This window comes from Anas acuta, chromosome 4 (assembly GCF_963932015.1).
Source record: "Anas acuta chromosome 4, bAnaAcu1.1, whole genome shotgun sequence".
NCBI lineage: Eukaryota > Metazoa > Chordata > Aves > Anseriformes > Anatidae > Anas > Anas acuta.
In genome coordinates this window covers 44,283,081-44,301,113 of record NC_088982.1, presented here as the reverse complement: position 1 = coordinate 44,301,113, position 18,033 = coordinate 44,283,081, and the positions used below count along the sequence as shown (strand labels likewise).

Below are 18,033 nucleotides of genomic sequence, written 5' to 3'. Positions count from 1 at the left end.
AAGCCAACCTTTGAAATTGAATACATATGAAACAGGGGAACAGAGCAATTTGGGGTTTTTCTCTTAAAGTTGTATTGCTAACTATAGTCTGCCCCAGTGCATGTTAATTTGCGAGGAGCATTCACTTGATGCCATTAAGTGTGCTTGGAGCACGTTAAGTTACTGCAGTAAAGATTATTGCAAATGTCAGGAAAGATAGAAACGGAGGCGTCGTTCCTGCTGTTGGGCTCCCAGAAGCGTTGGAGGAGCCGGGGATTGACTTGTCCCCTGTTAGGTTTTCCAGGAGGATGTGGAGCTGAGCTGCGTGACCTGCAGCGCTGCTGAGTCTCCGCAGTTGTGTCCGTTCTCCTCTGCTCCTGCAAGGTCTCAAATCATTCCTCCTGCTGCTCCTTGCGACTGAGATCATGGTGTGCTCGTGATGCTGAGCTTCCCTGAGGATGGGGGGCCTCCAAGGCAAGGGAGGGGATGAAAGCCCTTTTGAGAGAGAGGTGGAGCGGGAGCCAGAGGGGCTCTCCCGGGGCTTGGGGGAAGAGCAGGTGCCCCCCTGGTACCTGCTGCTGCCTCAGGATGCACAGAGGGTGGGTCCCTGTTTGGGAAGAGGTGGTAAGGCTGTAGGAGAAAAACATCAGGTGGGAGAGATCCGTGTGCAGCTTTTGTCTTGTGCTCTCAGGAAGGTAGACTGCTAGACGAAAGACAGTCACCATTAAAATGTCAAAATCTGTCAGTGGTATCTGCAGCTAAAATTAGGAAGAACCCGAAACCCTTTTGTGCGCATAAATATCCGATGTGCCGAGCGCTGCACCGCTGGCAGGTGGATGTTGGGGTTACCACAGGGCCCTGCCCGCGGCACAGAGCGTGGCAGTGAAGTCGGGGATTTCTTGTAGCCATGAGAGACTATCTGCCAGTCATTATCGGAAGAGAAGGAATCAGCAATAGCAATACTCCAAAAGAGAGGAAAATAGTAATTTCTAATTATTATTCAACTCATTGACTGCTTACTCTGAAGCACATCTTGTTCAAAGGAGAAAAGCAGTCACGCTGGCAGGTTGCGCTTGTCCGTGGGCAGGGGAGAGGAGAGGCGAGGCTGCTCCCGGGGCTCTCCTGCCAGCACCCGCTGGGACACCCCTGCTGCCAGCCCCCTCCGCATCAGGCAGGCCCTGGGAACGTGGCAGGGTGCCTCGTGTGTGCCCCCACCTCAAGTCCTGCATCCCACAGCGGCAATGTTCAGCTTCCTTCGTGTCTGGTGCTTTGGGTATTAATTTGCTTCCTGTGCTGATTTCATGTGTACGCGCAGCCCGTGTGGGTTTTTTCCTTCCCCTCCGCATGCGATGCGCTCGCAGAGGAAGGCAGTAATAGTCCCCAGGGATATGTACAGCGCTCTTCACGTCTGAGGTATGGAGTCAACTCAAGACCATTTTGTTCTCATAAAATATACAGCACTGCAGTTTAATGGGTAATGGCATAAATGCCGGGGTTTGACGGGCAGAGCCATTTCACTGGGAGACGTTGAAGCGAGGGCTGGGGGCTGGCTGCAGGTGGCTGGCACGGTGCGAGGCCATCCTCGTGTGCCGTGGGGCCGTGCCTTCACCCCGCCTGCACCAACACCTCGCTGCTGCACTCACCCACGCTGAAGCATCAGTAAAGATGAGGTTTCTTTACGTACTGACGGGGAGGCTGAAGGCTCTTGCAGAAAGCAGTTCCTCTCCTTTACGTGCGTGCCCTCTTGGTGTGCTGGGGGACGGGGGCTCCCCTCTGGCTGCCAGGAGCGGCTGCGTGGCTGCTGCTGAGCACCTCCAGCCCCTGTGCTGCCGGGGGGAGCCGCAGGTCAATGGTGCATTTTCAGCCCGTGTTCTGGGGGTGCTCTGCACCCACCCCCCTCCCTTATTTATTTATTCGCTTATTTATTTATTTTTGCTACTCACGCAGAAAACTTTGCAGAAGCAACCAGCCCAAGGAAAAATGGCAGGAGCCGGCGTGCCTCGCTGCAGCTGGCTGGAGGGGAGCGCACGGAGCCTGCCTGCGGGCGGCAGGTGCCTGCCCCAGCCCCAACCCAGCACCGGGGGGCTCGGGGCGCCCCGGGCTGTAAGCGTAGGGGTAAGGGGGCAGAGGAGGGGAAGCCCCTGCAGAAGGAGGGCTCCTTAGCACGGGGGGGCCTGGGGCTGAGGTGCGGGGAGATCCGGCCCAGGGGGTGCTGGTGCCACAGCCCCGGGGCCGGGCCGTGCCGGGGGCTCCCCTCCACCACCCCCGCCTGCTGCAGCCTCCCCGCCGCTCCCCGGGGTCCGGTCCCAGCGCCCCTTATGTAACGCCTGGACTCGGGGCTCAGCTCCCGCAGCCCCAGACGCCTGTTACGATAAAGCAGCGCCTCATTCTCCACCGTTATGCTTATCATCATCATCACTCCTGGCATTATTTTTATTCCCCCCCCAGCGCCTTTCCCCGGGGGGGTGGGGGGCAGCGGTGGCGTCCCCATCAGCGCCGCGGGGCTCCCCTGCGCTGCTCTGCGGTGCTTCGCCGAGCCGATGGGAGCCGTGCCTTGCCGTGCAGATCCGAGCCGAGCCGTGCCGGGGCCGTGCCGGGCGCTGCGGGGCGGGGCGGGCGCTCCCCAGCCCCCCGGGCCGCAGTGCCGCGGCGAGGCGAGGCGAGGCGCGCTGCGGAGGCGGCGGGAGGAGGGAGGAGGGACGGGGCGGGCGCTGGAGGCCGGCAGGCAGCGGGGAGGAGGAGGAGGAGGAGGAGGAGAGGCCGGCGGGCAGGGAGCCGGGCTCGGCGCGGCGCAGGCAGCCGGGCAGGGCCGAGCCGAGCCGAGCCGTGCCTGGCCGGGCCGAGCCGTGCCGGGCGCGCTCCCCGCGGGTCCCCGCCGCCGGCGCCGCCTGTGCCGAGCATGTCGGGCCGGGAGGCGGTGACCTACCTGCCGGACAAGGGGCTCTACTGCCAGCGCCTGCCCGGCCGCCGGGCGCGCAGGGGGAAGCGCGCCGACGCCATGGGCTTCTACGGCACCCTCAAGATGATCTTCTACAAAGTGAGTGCTCCGCGGGGCCGCACTGCGCACCCCGCGCCCCCCCGCTGCCCCCCGGCTGCCCGCGGGCACGTCCCGCCCCGCCGCCTGCCCTCCGACAAAGTTTCGCCCCCTCCCGTCGGCAGCGCGGCCGGCGCGGGGAGAAAGTTGCCCGAAATCGCGGGAAACGAGCCCGAAAGAAGCGGCGGGGCTCCCGGGGCGCGCTGCGGGTGTGCTGCGGGGAGCCCCGGCGGTGCCCGGCCGCAGCGCGCTGCCTGCTGGCCTCAGCCCGCACCGCCCGGCCCCGGGGGCTGCTCCGGGCTGCGGGGAGCGGCCGGGGCGAGGCGGTGCCCGCGGGGTGCCCACGGGTGCCCCCGGTCCCGTGCCCGCGTGGGGAAGCGCCGCGCTGCGTCCCGGGGGAGGCACGGCCGCAGTAGGGGATCCGCCGCCAGCCGCGGCGAGACCGCGCGGGGTGAAGCTCAGCCCCGCTGCACGCCCGAGCCGCGCTCGGCCACGGGTCCGCGGTGGCTTTCTGCAGGGAAAGGCACGGAGGCGTTTGAAAAGTTAAAAAAAATAATAATAAAATGAATCAGGATAACGCGATGTGGATCATCATCCTGCTTGCTTGGGTTTAATTTATTTTTTTTTTTAGCCAGGTAGACCGATGCAATAAATGGTTAAATATATTCCAGCACGGTATTAGAAAAGATCAAATCAGTGGTTTGTGTGAGATGCCAACTTTTAAACCGTGTATCTTAAAATGACATTTTTTGGGGAAAAAAAAAAAAAAGGAAAATGGTAAAATTAAAGTCCGAGTTGTGACACAGGTAGTTCCTGCATTCTGCAGCTTGCAGTTGTACGCAGCAGTAAGTATCCTTCTGCTGGCTCTAGTGCTCCGGTGTATCACATCTTTCTTTTTTTTTTTTTTTTTTTTTAAAAAAAAAAAGAAAAGAAAAGAAAATGAAAACCAACAAAACCCACAGAAACTGCATTTAGCATCACGATGTCTCACTGAGTCCAAAAGCCTGTGGTTAAAGATTGCCGAAATATGTAGAAAGTAATCTTTATTTGTCTGGCTGGGTAAATATGGCTTTCACTGGTTTCCATCTCGCTGGTAGTTTTTGCAGACTGGCTTCCCCTTTTAGCAGCTGCCCTGCTCATTATTTGGTTTTGATCACATCTAATTGTGGGTGACGTTCAAGGCTGAGATTTACCGGGTTTCATCCTTAGCTTTTTTGTGAAAATGTCTGTTACTCTTTCGGTCAGTTTTATAAATGCTTCCAGTGTGCAACTCGAAAATAAAGGGTGCTGGGCAAAAGAAAAGATGTATTTGAATTTTTTTAGGCCATAAAATGGTATTTGCTTTATAGTGCAGACACGTTACCTGACATTTAACCGTTTGTGTGAGACTTTTAGCAGTGAATCTGGACACGGAGAATGAAGGGGGGGGGGGAGGTTGGTTCTTTCCCTACCCTCCCTGGAGAACAGGGAGAGAGCACTTCAGTAAATAAAGCAGCACCGAGTTCTGTGCACTTTTAAACATTTGCCTTTGGAAATAAAAGGAATGTAATTCCAGTGGGTTTGGGACCTCAAAACAGCATTACTATATCCATGTGCCGTATAAAAACATGTATCGAGTATTGTTTAAAGTTAAAGCCGGAAACTACAATGTTGCTTTAAATAATCTGGTGAGTGCTAACTTTGTTGAAATCTGCTATTAAAGCAGAAAGTAAAAATGGATTTGTTTTACAGAAGTATGTGTAAGTAAGGCTGGCCATGTAACTAAAACCATGTTGTTGCTCTTTTCCCTCACCTTGCAGATGAAGAGAAAGTTGGACCATGGCTCCGAGGTCCGTTCTTTCTCTCTGGGAAAGAAACCCTGCAAAGTCTCAGAATACACAAGGTAATTAAATGCAATAACAGACCCCTGGGTTGTGATTCTTGCGCGTATCCCGTCTTTCCAGTCTCACTAAGCCTGCTTCCTCGCTCCTCTCCACGTTAAAGCACTGCGAAGCGGAGGAAGGGGTGGTATCAGTGTTCATGTACTGCTTAGCTAATTTAAATCACCTACACTGAAGATGAGTTTTAATGAAGTAGCCAGACTTGCATTTCTTCAGTTGAGGTTTGTGTTTGATTCTAAATATAGCACGCCCATTTACTTGGAGTCTTTTCGAGGGCTGAGGCATTCCTGGGAATAAAATCAATCAGATTGTTAAAAAGGGGCATAATGATAAACCCTAAGACTATTACAAACTGTGATCAAATGTATCACTTCGCTATGGCAACAGGAATGAGAGAATGGAAATTTATGTAGGCAGAGCAGACCATCTGATCCGAACGGGAACACACACGTACTTGTTACCCACGACGTGAAATTACCAAGGGCTCCTCCAGCCCTGCCTCCGTACTACGCCGGAGCGGCACCGCGTCGCGCAGGCAGCGGCACGTGTGCGGTCAGATGCCTCGCAGGGCAACGCGCCCCTGAGCACGAGGGGAGGTGGCCGAGCAGGGCCCTGCGTGCACGCCTTGCAGCTGCAGGTCCTACTACATAGTTGCCATAACGATTGTGCTCTGGTGCCGCACTGCTTCCCATCATTTTGGAGCTTACACCATCACGCATTTTTCCCCCGTAAGAAGCATCAGCCCTCCCACAGGCTTCGTGCTTGCTGCCTAACACTGGCTGGGGATGTTATTTCTGTGAATAGCGTTGTAGCGTTCAGCCACTGATGGGTCTCCCAGAAGTAACATGCATTTATTTCCCCTCCTTTAAGGGGGTTAGCAGGTGATGAGAGAAAAGTTAGGACAGTGAGGGAAAACAGGTTCCCTGGTTGCTTTTCAGACAGAAACGCTGCAGCAGAGAAAAAGAGGCAGCCGAGGAGCACGTGTTGCAGCTCCCACGTCTTGTGCATTGGTAGTTTCTCCAGGCCTTTCCATTATTCTAGTGGAGGAACACTCCCATTCATCCACCGGGTGGTTCCTGGTGCGACACGCCGCTCTCTGCACTCAGGTGAAAGTAAACAGCTCCGGACCAAGGAAGGGGCGCTTCTTGGCAAGCGTACCTGTGGCGCTCAAAGGAACCGCTGTGCTTGCCCAGCTTCCGCAGCAGCCTGCCTGCCTGCTGCAGGTGGATGAGAGCAAACAGAAAAATACAGCAGGAACAAAAGCCTGCTGGCTTAATCTCAGGTCAAGGAAAGAGACTTTTAGATCTTATTTGGAATAGCTGCCTCTGAATGAGAACCAGTTCACTGCAGAAGAAATTAAGGTGTAGCTGTTGTAGTGAGGCAAGCTCAAGGCTACGTGTTGCTCAGACCCTGTATAAACCAAGTTAAGGGCCTTATTCTGGAGCCTAAATGAGAGGCCTTCTGCAAGGTCTCTGTACAGGTGATGAGAATGAGTAGGCTGTAAATACAGATTGGACTAAAAAAAAAAAAAAAGAACGCTTTCTACTGTCATTGCTTGGATTTTGAGTCATTATTGACATAAAAGAATCCTTAAATAACATCTGATCCTCTCTCCTAAACTGTTTGATTATATTTTCTGTAATAATGTTTAGGCAAACGATGTGGCTCTTGTGTCTGCTTGGTTCATTTTCCATAGGATCAGGCGCTCTTTAAAATTGACAGTTCTGATTAACTTTGTTTGCATATAACAGGTAAAGCCAGTAAACAAATGTCATTAAGAGGATCCCTGATCTGTGAAACAGTATTTTGGTATTACCTTCTGTTTCTATTACTGCTCGGTGAAATTATCATTAGAAAGTCTATTCAAGCCATTCTTTACTTTTCTCTACCAGCCTGGGTAAATGCTAGAACAAGCTACGATTGTCCTTCAGAACATGGAAGAATAAAGGGTGGAAGATCTGTAGATTTTGATGAGATACGTATTAAAATGGACGTGCCTGGCATCATTCAAAGCTATTCCTCTAGCCAGTGAAATGTCAGTAACCCCCCTGAATAAACACCTGCTAAAAAGTTGGGTCTATCATAAATAAAAGCAAAGGGTTTGGGTTGTTTTTTGTTGCTGTTTTTTTTTTTTCTTTTTTTTTTTTTTGAGTCCCACGACTGCATTTAAAATTTTGATGTTTGTGAAAACACTATAGCAGAGTTCCAGATTTTGTGGTGGGGACACAACGTTGGCATTCTGTGAACGAAGTGCTTTACATTATGTTTAAAAAAAAGAGAGAACTCAGTCAGCTGTATGACTCTAGGCTCCTACAATAGCAGCTTAATCCTGGCTTTTTTAAAGCCCTGTCCCATACGAATGAGCTGTTTTTTAACGTGTCAGAGTGAAAAAATCCAACTGTAATTCAGGGAGCACCTTTGGCTCCTTTTCCCTCCTCACTTTGCCGCCCTTTAATTCCTGTGTCACTCCATCAACACACAAACTTTAAAACGCTCCATACGAGCACTTCAAAGTCCCGTTCCAATCACCAGGGCGCTAGGGTTGTTTGATAGTAATAGCTCTTTGTCAACAAAAGTATATTAAGAGCCAAGAATAGCTATCTCTCCGTTTGTGGGTGAAGCACGTCACGTTCAGGTGAGACTGAGCTCAGGCTCCCAGAACCACCGGTCAGAAGGCACAGGTGCAGCCCAGCAGAAAAGGACACACTCTGCCAAGGAAAGGGATATGAGAACACGCACTTTAATAGATAGCCTGCTGGCCAGTTGATGGAGCAGTGTTTTTTTGGCCTTGGAGGAGTTTGCCCCTAGCTGGAAGATCAGTGCCACAGTGGTAGCAACAGGTGAGTTTGTGAGCGTGAGGGCGCTGGTGCCGTGAGCGGCCAACGGGGCGTTCCCACGTTGTTGGCTTTGCAGGAAGCTTCAGACTTCCAGTAACAGCTGCAACTTCTGCACTAGGTTTCTTCTTCTGCCCTAGGCTGTGACTGTTCCTCCATGTTTTACATGCAGCTTTCATTTCTTCTTTGTGTTCTAGTACCACGGGGCTGGTGCCATGCTCTGCCACACCTACTACTTTTGGGGACCTGAGGGCAGCCAACGGCCAGGGACAGCAGCGGCGCTGCATTACATCTGTGCAGCCACCCACAGGCCTTCAGGAATGGCTGAAAATGTTTCAGGTAACCAGTGCTTAGAGAAAGAGACATCTGGAGCAGCTTACCTCTGTGATTTAAGCACGGGCTGCTGCACTAAAGGCAGTCCTCGCTGTATATCCCCGAATGTCTCGGTCATTGATTTTGTGTACCGTTGAAAAAACAAATGGGCAGCAACTTCAAGGAAATGCAGTTGCCCATTTTAGCTAGTTGCTGTAGAAACTCACAAAAAAATGACTACTTTCTCTGGTTTCTTAATAAAATAGCCCATACTGTTTGATGCTTTCACATTTTCTGCAAATTCTGTCCAACATGTAACGGCTGCCTCCATGGCCTCCGGCTAACGGGAGACATTTTCTCTGGGAGACTACCAAGTGTGAGCGCGTGGTTTGCTTCAGCGTAGGTATAGCACTAAATTTACCATAAGTCTGGTGTCTTCTAAGAATAGAAGACAGAGGAGTGTTTAGCAAAAATAGGTTGAACGGAAACTCGATGTGTATTTTTACTGATGTTTGAGTACTGAACACGATGTCAGCTGGCACACGCATGTAACATTGAAAGGAGAGGGAAAAGAGGCTTGCGGTATCTTTCCAACAGCCCTCAATGATGTCTAAAACTTTATTTGACAAAAAACAAAAACTAAACAAAAACTAAACCACCCAATGGTGTGAGGTGCAGGGGTACACAGTTGCACAGGTAGAAACCAGAGCCTGCATGACACCAGTTTGGTGGCAGCTAAGCCAATGTTGTGTGTGTTAGTACAGACGCTCTGGGGCAGGCCTGTGTTCCTGCGGCACAGACTGTGTCCCAAACAGCTCCTGGCTGTGCGGCTTCATTGCCTGGTTTTGAGAAGTAGGGATGGGTCCCAGTCATTGATTTGAAAAATGGAAATATGATGTCTTCAACCCTTGATTAATAAACTGTTGCTTCTAAAAATGTTTTCAGAAGGCATAAGTAACTAATAGAAGCATAGTTTCAATTACGATAACAGACATTTTCAAAGATAGAGCAGCAATATTGTAGACATAGTAGCGAGCATACGATTTTGCAGGCAGGAGCGTGCTTTTGGCTTGATTCACACTGCCACATAGTACCATTGATCTCAATCACTGTCAGTTGTGAACATTAAAATAATAACGTAGAACTCCATTCCCTCTTTATTTTTACATATTTATAATCTGCTTAAAACAGCGGAAGTCTGGAATTAACATATTCTTGTACACATCATCCAGTTTCTTAAACATGCTCACATGTAATTGGTACCGTGAGTCCTTTTTTAAGAGGGTTCATAGAAATATGTCCTTTTAACCCTTAGGGATCAGGCTTGAATGGTACTTTGTACATATCATACTTAATATAATGCGATGTTGTATTTTTACATTTTGTTAATGTTAAAGCCTTTGTACTGACAAAAGCTGTTTTCTGTGCAGTGCATAATGTGTATTTTCTGATGGAAGATCACTAGTTACCAAGAGTTACATATTCAAAAAATTATGAAAGGCTGGAGTGTTTGAGAGCGTGACGCAAACACGCTTGACAGTAAAAAAAACAACAATGCTATTTGCTGTTTGGTCAGGATTGGGAAAAGAAGTCCACAAGCCCATGGAAACTTTGACTATAATTAGGTTGTTATTATTTTAGGGTCACAAGTACTGGTTTAGTTAATGGAGAAACTATGTTCTCCATTAACTGCATAATTAGATACTTTCAGGTTTTGAAAAGACTCAGCCGCAGCAGTAATTCCTGGATTCTGATCTGGACTCTTGAGAGAGAGAGAGTCCTCTTTTTCAGGACTAGAGACCAGCTAGCAGCACTCAGTGATCACCCCCCTCACTGGTAGTTTCTATTTTATTGTCAAAAGGGGAGTCCCTTATTTTGGAACCCAAAGCTTTCAGGGCCACGTAGCTGCATTTCAATGTTGCACCTCCTTGGCTAATGCCAAGCCCCTCATTTTCTGTATGTTTATTTTCCATGTGAATTTTATGAAGGGGGCAAGGCTTCAATAGCCAAACGTTGAGAGCACAGCCTTAAAGTAAGGGGAGCTCGCTCTGCCCAGAGGGCAGAATTAACTGGCACAGGAAGCATCATTCTTGCAATATGATTTTCCCATACAGAAACAGAAAGGGGAGGCCTTTCTTCTGCATGCACTTTACACCTCTTAAGCCTTGTTTAATAGCACTATCTGATTTTATGTGAAAATATATTTCCAATTAATTTTAAAGCTAAATTTCCAGGGGCACATTAGCTGGACATATGTCCTATTTGAAGGTAGAACTGTCCTTTGGCACAGAAGCCAGCAGTAACAAGTGATACTCAGTTATTTTGAGGTTCCTCACCTGTACATTGGCCTTCAGTCACTCTCCTTTGTTTTTGTTTCTTTTTTTTTTTTTCCCAAATTTAAATGCAAGACCACTCATATACTAAGAAAGCAGGGCGTGTGTCTGAATTTTGTTGTCTTGTTTTTTGTTTAAACTTATTTTTGTATGTTACTGCTGCTGCTATGTTTTGTAGCTGATCTAGGGTTTTTTGTTGTGAAAATGACAAAAACTAGTGCAGAAAGGAGAAACAGCTGGAAGTGCATTTGCACTTTCCCTTTAAAAATGAAGATGTATATTGATTTCAATGAAATGTTAGTCTGGAAACAAAAATAGAAAAGTATTTTGATAGGTTCAAGCCATTTAATTTCTTAAAGGCCTATTTATTTTTTCTGTTTTGCAGTGGCTCTTGGTTTCAGGTCTTTTTAATGTCCACCATAAGATTTTTAAAACTCAGTGCCCAAGTGTATCTTTACAATATTTTTTTCTTTTGTGAGAAGCTATTTTTATTTTATTTGGAACAAGAAATATTTTTAAGTCACCAAATTGCTTGCCATAAGGAAAAAAATCAGCTGCGTGCTAAACTCAGCCGGAGACAGTCCTGCTGTAAATATTACATTCCATTTTTCTCTTTTCATTCTTCCTACTTCACTTGCTTACATTGCTGGGTTTTATTTCAGTAACGTGATCAACAAAATTTGGAATTTTCTTGAAATATGTTGGAGTGCACATAGTGATGCTGAGAAGTTGCTCCATAGGCAGGAAGTACAGCACTCACTTTGAGTAACTAGTGAATGCTGTTATTTTACTCAGATTGGAAAGATTGTTTCCTCCATGGTTTAAGATAGTGTCCACAATCCTCCTCCCATTGCGGGCTGCCTAGAAGACTGTTTCTTTCTTTCATATAGAGTTAACTCAAATTACTTACCATTCTTCATGTCATACTCTTCCAAAGATGCTTGTGAACGAGTGGTCCACCTCTTACACGCAGCTGGTGGTCAATGTTGTATCATAAGCAGCATGACAGCATCACCCCCTTCGCAGTGTAAGTTCACGGTTTCGGTGTTGATGCACAGCCCCTGCACCCGCAGTGGGAAGGATCCGCACTGCAGCACTTCCTGCAGGGGGTTTTGCTTGTTTGCTACATCTGTCCAGACCAGGCTACCCTCTGAGGTGGGAAACAGCACAGCTCCGTTAGCAGAGCGCAGCAACAGAGGACAGCACCCTAAAATTGTACCACGGTGTAACGTGTTCAAAATAGCTGTCCTGAAGATGCCTGGAACAGAAAAAGGATCTATTTGCTACAAAGTTGTGCAAACTGGAGTTGTGCAAACTGGAGTTAACAGGTTGGGGCTGCATGACAGAAGAGCGTAGCTCATGGTAGAGCAGAGGCACAGAAACAGAAGGAGATGATGAAAGGAGGGGAGGCAAGTCAGGCGGGAGCGATGAGGTGGAAGTTGTAGAAGCAGCAGAGATGTTTATGTTGATAGAAAGCTGTTTGGCTTGCCTGAAAAAGCAAGGAAAGAGGTTTACGTGCAACAGCGAAGGGGAAAAGGAAAGGATATTTCTCAGGTAGGCAGTGCCGTGATTGCAGTAGCAGCATCCTGGATGATGAGATGGCATCAGCCAGATGAAAGGGAAAGCCCGACCTCCCTTGGGGCACTGGGCAGGGACGAGGGAGATGCTGTGTCTTAGGATTTCAGATCACTGAAGGAGCACAGCAGCAGCAGCAGTCCCTGCCGGGCTCCCCAGGGCTGTGTGAAGGAACCATGGATCTGCCTTTCCTAGGGGAACCCCTGCACAAAGCAAAAGCTTTGGTTCAGTTTTACATTAAGCTTAAGTTTTGAAGACAAGGAAAAGGAATTAAACACATGTATTTTACAGATGAAGTATGTTCTTTACAAGGATCTTCAGTTTGAAAGGGGATCACCTGGTAGAAGTCCCAAGGTTTTCTGGACACTACACCAAGTGTCTCAGGCCTCTCCGGTCACCTAAAACATTTGAAACTTTGCAAACTGTTTGGCACCCATTTACTTTTTTTTTTCTCTCTCTTTTTTTTTTTTTTTTTTTTTTTTTACCTTCCACCTCTTTCATACTTGTTCACTGTTGTTTCTCATTAAAGCCACAAACTTACTTCTGCTCAATGCAATTTGGTGCAAACAGATCAATCTTTGGGGTCCAGAAATACAAATTTCCCAGTCTTGCCTTCATTAACAGAAACATTACTGCTCATCTAGCAAGATTACTCACTTCATCAGAATGGTTCCTGCCAAGAACTTCCCTCACAGACCCTTCCTGCCTGTAGCTGGGGGGTCTGTTTGTTTAGGTGAGACTGAGGGGACAATGTCCTAGAGAAAAAAACACGTGTTGGCAGCTGATGGCTTAGAAAGAGCCCAAGGTACCTGCCCGTAGCCATCCTGTAAGGATACTGGACAGGTGACAGGGGTGCTGCTTTTATTCAGTAGCATCTCTTTGCAATTCTTGTATTGTCTCCATTCTCTTCTCTGCGCAGCTCTGAATTGCTCTGTAAAAATAGAAATGCAAGAGAGTTGCAGACGGTGCACAGTGAAATTATTAATTAATAATGCGTTCACAACTGCCACCAATGTTTGCCACAGCAATACGCAACGCTGTTCGGGTTGATTTGTTTTAATTCAGTGTAGCTGCTTATAGACTAAGAGTAGGCTGACCTTGGAAACTTAGAGCATGAGGAAGTAGCACAGGTATTAGTTTTCCTTTCTTAATTCTCCTAAATTCAAATGCATCTGACAGCTAAGATGACAGATTGCAACCGCTTGTACCTAACAGCAGCAAAGCTTGGGGTAAGTGGAACAAGCAATTGGAAAGGCAGAGAGAGGAACAGTTCCTCAGAGCCTGCTAGATGGAGAACTGTTCTGGGATGCAGACGTTTCCATCGACGGAAATTGATAATGAAAGCTATTTATAACAACACCGCTGCAGTTTATGCTGAGAGACTTGTGTCTTTTTAACACTGTGAGGTGTTGGCGACCTGAGATCTACTAACACCTGAGGCACAGAAACCCGGGTCTCTCGTGGTGACGATATAAAACACGCATGGGGATGGGGAACGCTTTCCTGGCAGCTTAGGCCATGTTCCCAGTCGCCAGCAGCGTGTGCAGAGGCTCAGCTCACAGCAGCTCCCTTCTTAGGCCCCTTTTCCACGTCCATTGTGGCAGATGTCAGGCTCTCTTGCGCGCCTGCTGTGGAGCAGGAGCGTGCAGATGGGTGGCTGAGCAGCCACGTGCTGGGTGCTGGCTGGTAGCTCCTGGCACGTGCTCCCTGCAGAGCTGAGGCAGCGCCATGCCGCTCTCACTGCTCTGTGAGCACGGGGGCACCTGAAAGCCAGGTGGGCAACTGGGACTTCTCTTGGCATCTCCAGTGCTTCAAAACCTTCATTGGCGGAAATGATGCAACACGATGATCTTCTCACAGCAAGAAGAGCAGGGTATTTTACTTGCTTTTCATTCACCTTCAGAAATCCCCCCTTCTCCTTACCTTGCCTCATTGTGTACAGAAACTTGACACAATTGCCCGTGTTGTAGTGTTGCAGGGACCAGAGTTAATGGTCAGGCTCACATCCAGAGAGCAGGAATGTACAGCAGAAGCAGTAAAGGCCCTTCGACACATGGCAGATTAGTACAGAGATCTTAATTCTAAGGTACCTTGCTTTTTTTTTTTTTAATTTAATTTCTCTTAGCCTCTCACCATAACTGTAATATAATTTGTATGTGCTAATTTACTTGTAAATGTCACTCCAGAAGACATTGAAGAATGCGGATGTGAATTTGCTCTCAAAAACTGTGATGTCTCATTTTCTATCCTCTCTAAGGCTTTATTCATGCTCTAATTCTGTTGCTAAATCAGTTAGCAATGGCTGTTGTGTTTTTTTTCTCCAGAAGAAATTATTTTTTCTTTAAATTGTTTTCACGTAACAAATCTAAACTCTTTGAGGAGCACAGATGAGTTGAAGACATGCTTTTCAGATGCGCAGTGTATTCAGTTTCTAATTGTTTTCTACAAATGATGCTACTAATCTGCTATGCTCTTAGACGAGTGCCTTATTGAAATCTTCAAATTTTATGATGCCCATTAGTAAAAATGTGAGGTAAGGAAATTTCCAGTCAAAATTCTCTGTTTATTCAAGTGTAAATTGATGCCTACAAATACCCGTAGGTTTATAGCCAGGATCCTGAAATACAGCATTGTCGCCTAGGGACACACCACAGTAATAAGCAGGCAGTAAGCCAACGTATTTCTAGAAAAAGTTTCTTTTCTTTCCTTTCCTCTCATTCCACTGAAAATTTTTGGTCTGTCAAATGAAACGCTAAGGTTAAAAGTTGTCATCTCACTTGAAAGTAAAACGGAGAAAGAGAGAGCACGCGTTCTGTTCCAGCCCCGTCATTGTCAGTAATATGTGCATAGATTTCATCAACTTCAAAAGAAGCTTAATTATTTTAATTATTATTATTAAATATTATTATCTATTTAATTGCTAATCTGTATGTGTGTGTGTATAACAAATTCTTTCTTAGCTTAAGAATCAATGTAGTAATTTGGAATATTTTGTGTTGATTAACTTCTCATTTTTGTGTAATTTACATGAGCATTTATCTTGCTGGCTTTTTATATGCTTATATATAGGTCAGCAAAGAAACTTAACTTGTCTTTTTTTTTTTTTTTGGAAAAAGCAACAGCACTTACTAATATAAACTATGCTTAATGTTTCTTTCTTTTTTTATATTATTATTTTCTTGCAGAGCTGGAGTGGACCAGAGAAATTACTTGCTTTAGATGAACTTATTGACAGTTGTGAACCAACACAAGTCAAACACATGATGCAAGTGATAGAGCCCCAGTTTCAAAGAGACTTCATTTCCTTGCTCCCAAAAGAGGTGAGAAACACAGAGTAATACAGGACTGGGCAGTGCGTCATCTGCTGCCTTTTAAATACTTCCCTGCTAATTGTGGCGTTCATTTTTGCCAACATAATGAAGTAAACTGATGTTTAAAAGGTCTGTAAGTTGAAACACTGCCATACTATAGTAACTGTTGTTTCACATTAACATACCTTTATGTTTTGATGGGCATTTAGATACCTGGAAATATGGATGACTCTGTTCAACAGTCTCCGTAACTTTACAAATATCTCTGTATGTTAATTGGGCTGGCAGCTGTATTGCTGTTTTGAGAACCAGTTCTTTTATATAGAATGCACACACACATTTCCTCCAGATGTAAGGCCTCTCTGCGCATTGTTCTGTAAGGATAAGCATTGTCGTTTAATGCTTTAAGTAGTATTTTTTGGTGAATATTAGTTTTGAATTTATTTTAAACAAACTAAACCCTAAAGTCGGTACTGAAAAAAACACAACTAAAGTAAACCCAGAAAAGCCCTTCTTGCTAAGGATAAAGGCAAGCCCTAATTAACTAGATATCCTGTAGTAAATCCTGTGTGGCAAATCTGATCATATTGTATCAGGTTAAGGAGAAGCTAAGACTTAGATTTGAGTGTGTGCTTTGCAGCATGTGTAAGTAAATGTCATCCACAGAAGAGTAATTCCTGATGTCCTCACGATTAGAACAGGGGGTTAGACATGAAGGATTATAAACCCATTTTGCTACAATTGTTAAATGAATGCATGTTAGCTCATTTAGAAATGATATTTCTCACCCCAATTGATTTTAGCGAATGGGAACTTGTTTTGTTGTCTGGAGTGAGGAGGCAGTGCATTATTTTTTGTTCCAGACCTACTACATGTTAGGTTTGCCATGTAAAACTTTTCATGAGAGCTGGTATTCTTAAGTCTTCATTTACCAACACATTTGAAAACAAGTTCTTAGTAGATCCTCTGGTGCTAGGATATGGTTGCTATATTTAATATGCCCTTACTTACTGTGGAGGCTGTTCTGCATCTCCATTTCTTGACGTTCTTTCTGGTGTATGTTCTATTTTTGAAATACTTGGATGTACATGACCCTTCTTCCCGTTTATCTACGATCATATCTCTGTGGATTAGGAAATGTCACAGCCTTCCCCTGGGTTTTGTTGGTTAGCGTTTGTAAGGCTCGGGAGCAGTTTATGCAGTGAATGTTGACTTAGTGCACATGATGCAAGTATTTACAGAAGCACTGTGTGGTAGCCTTCATGTATGTAGGGGATGCAGCGGGAGGAGAAGGGTCTAGTAAGATCTCTGGGTTGTTGCCACCTTCATAAAGAAGCTGCCCAAGGCAGCCTTAGTTCAGAGGCAGAGGAAGAAAGATGCTATTTAGATTTCGGGAAAACAGAAGATATTTTGTCACTTCTGCACTTCTTATTAAATCAAAAATCTCAATAATTGATAGCAGTAACTCACAGCCGAGTTAGCTTTCTTTGCCTGACTTAATGCCAAAACTAACTCAAGTACAACCAGTTATTAATGATCATTGCTACTCAGTTTTAGCAGTTTCTTCACTACAAGGCTTTGCTATTTAGCTGTAAAATATTTCTTCTCTCTTATTTGTTCTTTAACTCCACCGTAAGATACGTGTGTGTTCAATTTTATTTATTTTTAGTGGTTGTGCTTGCCTCTTGAAACCAGGATTATCAAGTGTTTAGTTTCATGAGAGGCTGGCTTGTCCATGGAAGCTGGCTTAAATCATTTTTGCTTCCTAGCCCCCAGTCACTGTCACCAAAATCAACTGAGTTAACAAAACAAAAAAATCAAGCTAACGCCATCTCGCCTCCATTTTGGAGGTCATTAACCCAGATCGCTTCTGTCCCCTGCCACCCCTGCTGGCTTCAGCAGGGGGTGATGAGTAAGTGGGGGGAAGCAAGAATAATTTGGTAGGGTCAGTAATTCTGTAAGCAGGCTTCCCTACCAAAGCCAGCATCCTGTGAATGCACGCTCTCTTGAGTTGTCACTCTGCATTAACATCTCCAGGTATCTCCCATGTCGTGTTGTGGTATGCAGTGTGGGGATTTTATTACCTAACCAGGACAGGAAGCACATTCGAGCAGGAGGCCGCTTCTTTAGAAATGCTTTCAGCGATAGAGAGACAGTAACTTAATACCTGAATAACCAAGAAAATGTTTGCTTTCCTCCTGAGGAAACCTGCAGTCAAACAATTAATCTGAAATAATACTTGTTTTCTCACGGAGCAATTAGAAATAATTATTGAAATTACTTGTTTGTGAAAACCAGGTCTGGAAATCAACAGATGAGGAGTGTTGTTGAAATCCGCCAAAGTCTTGTTGGTGCCATGGTATGAGTGGAAGAGAAAGTGAGCGGCAGCGTGTTGTTGGGTATTATTAACACTGCAAAGGGGAGTAGGACTAGGTACAGCTGAGTCAAAGATCGATCTTTGCTACCTGAAGCCTTCTTATAACTAGGTCCGTGAACAGTGACAGAGGGCCTTCAGCTTTTGTGTGCTGCTAATCCTAAAGTCAACTGTGAGTTGTGTTGACTCTTGATGACTACTTAGCCAAATATAGTCTAAAATAAATGTCACCCATATGTAACCTGTTTTAAAAATCATTCGGCTCACAGATTTTAATTAACGCTACCTTAGCAAACATTCATACCTGTATAGATAGGACAGGTGATATTTAAACAAACTCTTCTCTCGGTTAAGGAACATCCAGCAGAAATGGAAAGGCTCTGTTCCGTGCTTTGAGTCTT

At 46.3% G+C, this 18,033-nt stretch overlaps 1 protein-coding gene across 4 annotated transcripts in view; it reads left to right on the top strand.

Moving 5' to 3' along the window:
* FBXW7 (F-box and WD repeat domain containing 7) overlaps positions 1–18,033 on the top strand; it is a 164,454-nt gene that overhangs the window by 128,972 nt on the left and 17,449 nt on the right. For 3 of the 4 annotated variants that reach the window (XM_068680962.1, XM_068680961.1, XM_068680963.1), the window contains 3 exons: positions 4,813–4,895; positions 7,925–8,066; positions 15,133–15,267. In XM_068680962.1, the coding sequence (XP_068537063.1) occupies positions 4,813–4,895; positions 7,925–8,066; positions 15,133–15,267 (360 nt within the window). Of the gene's footprint in view, positions 1–2,713; positions 3,017–4,812; positions 4,896–7,924; positions 8,067–15,132; positions 15,268–18,033 lie in introns of those variants that run through there. The other variant, XM_068680964.1, reaches the window with a different exon arrangement.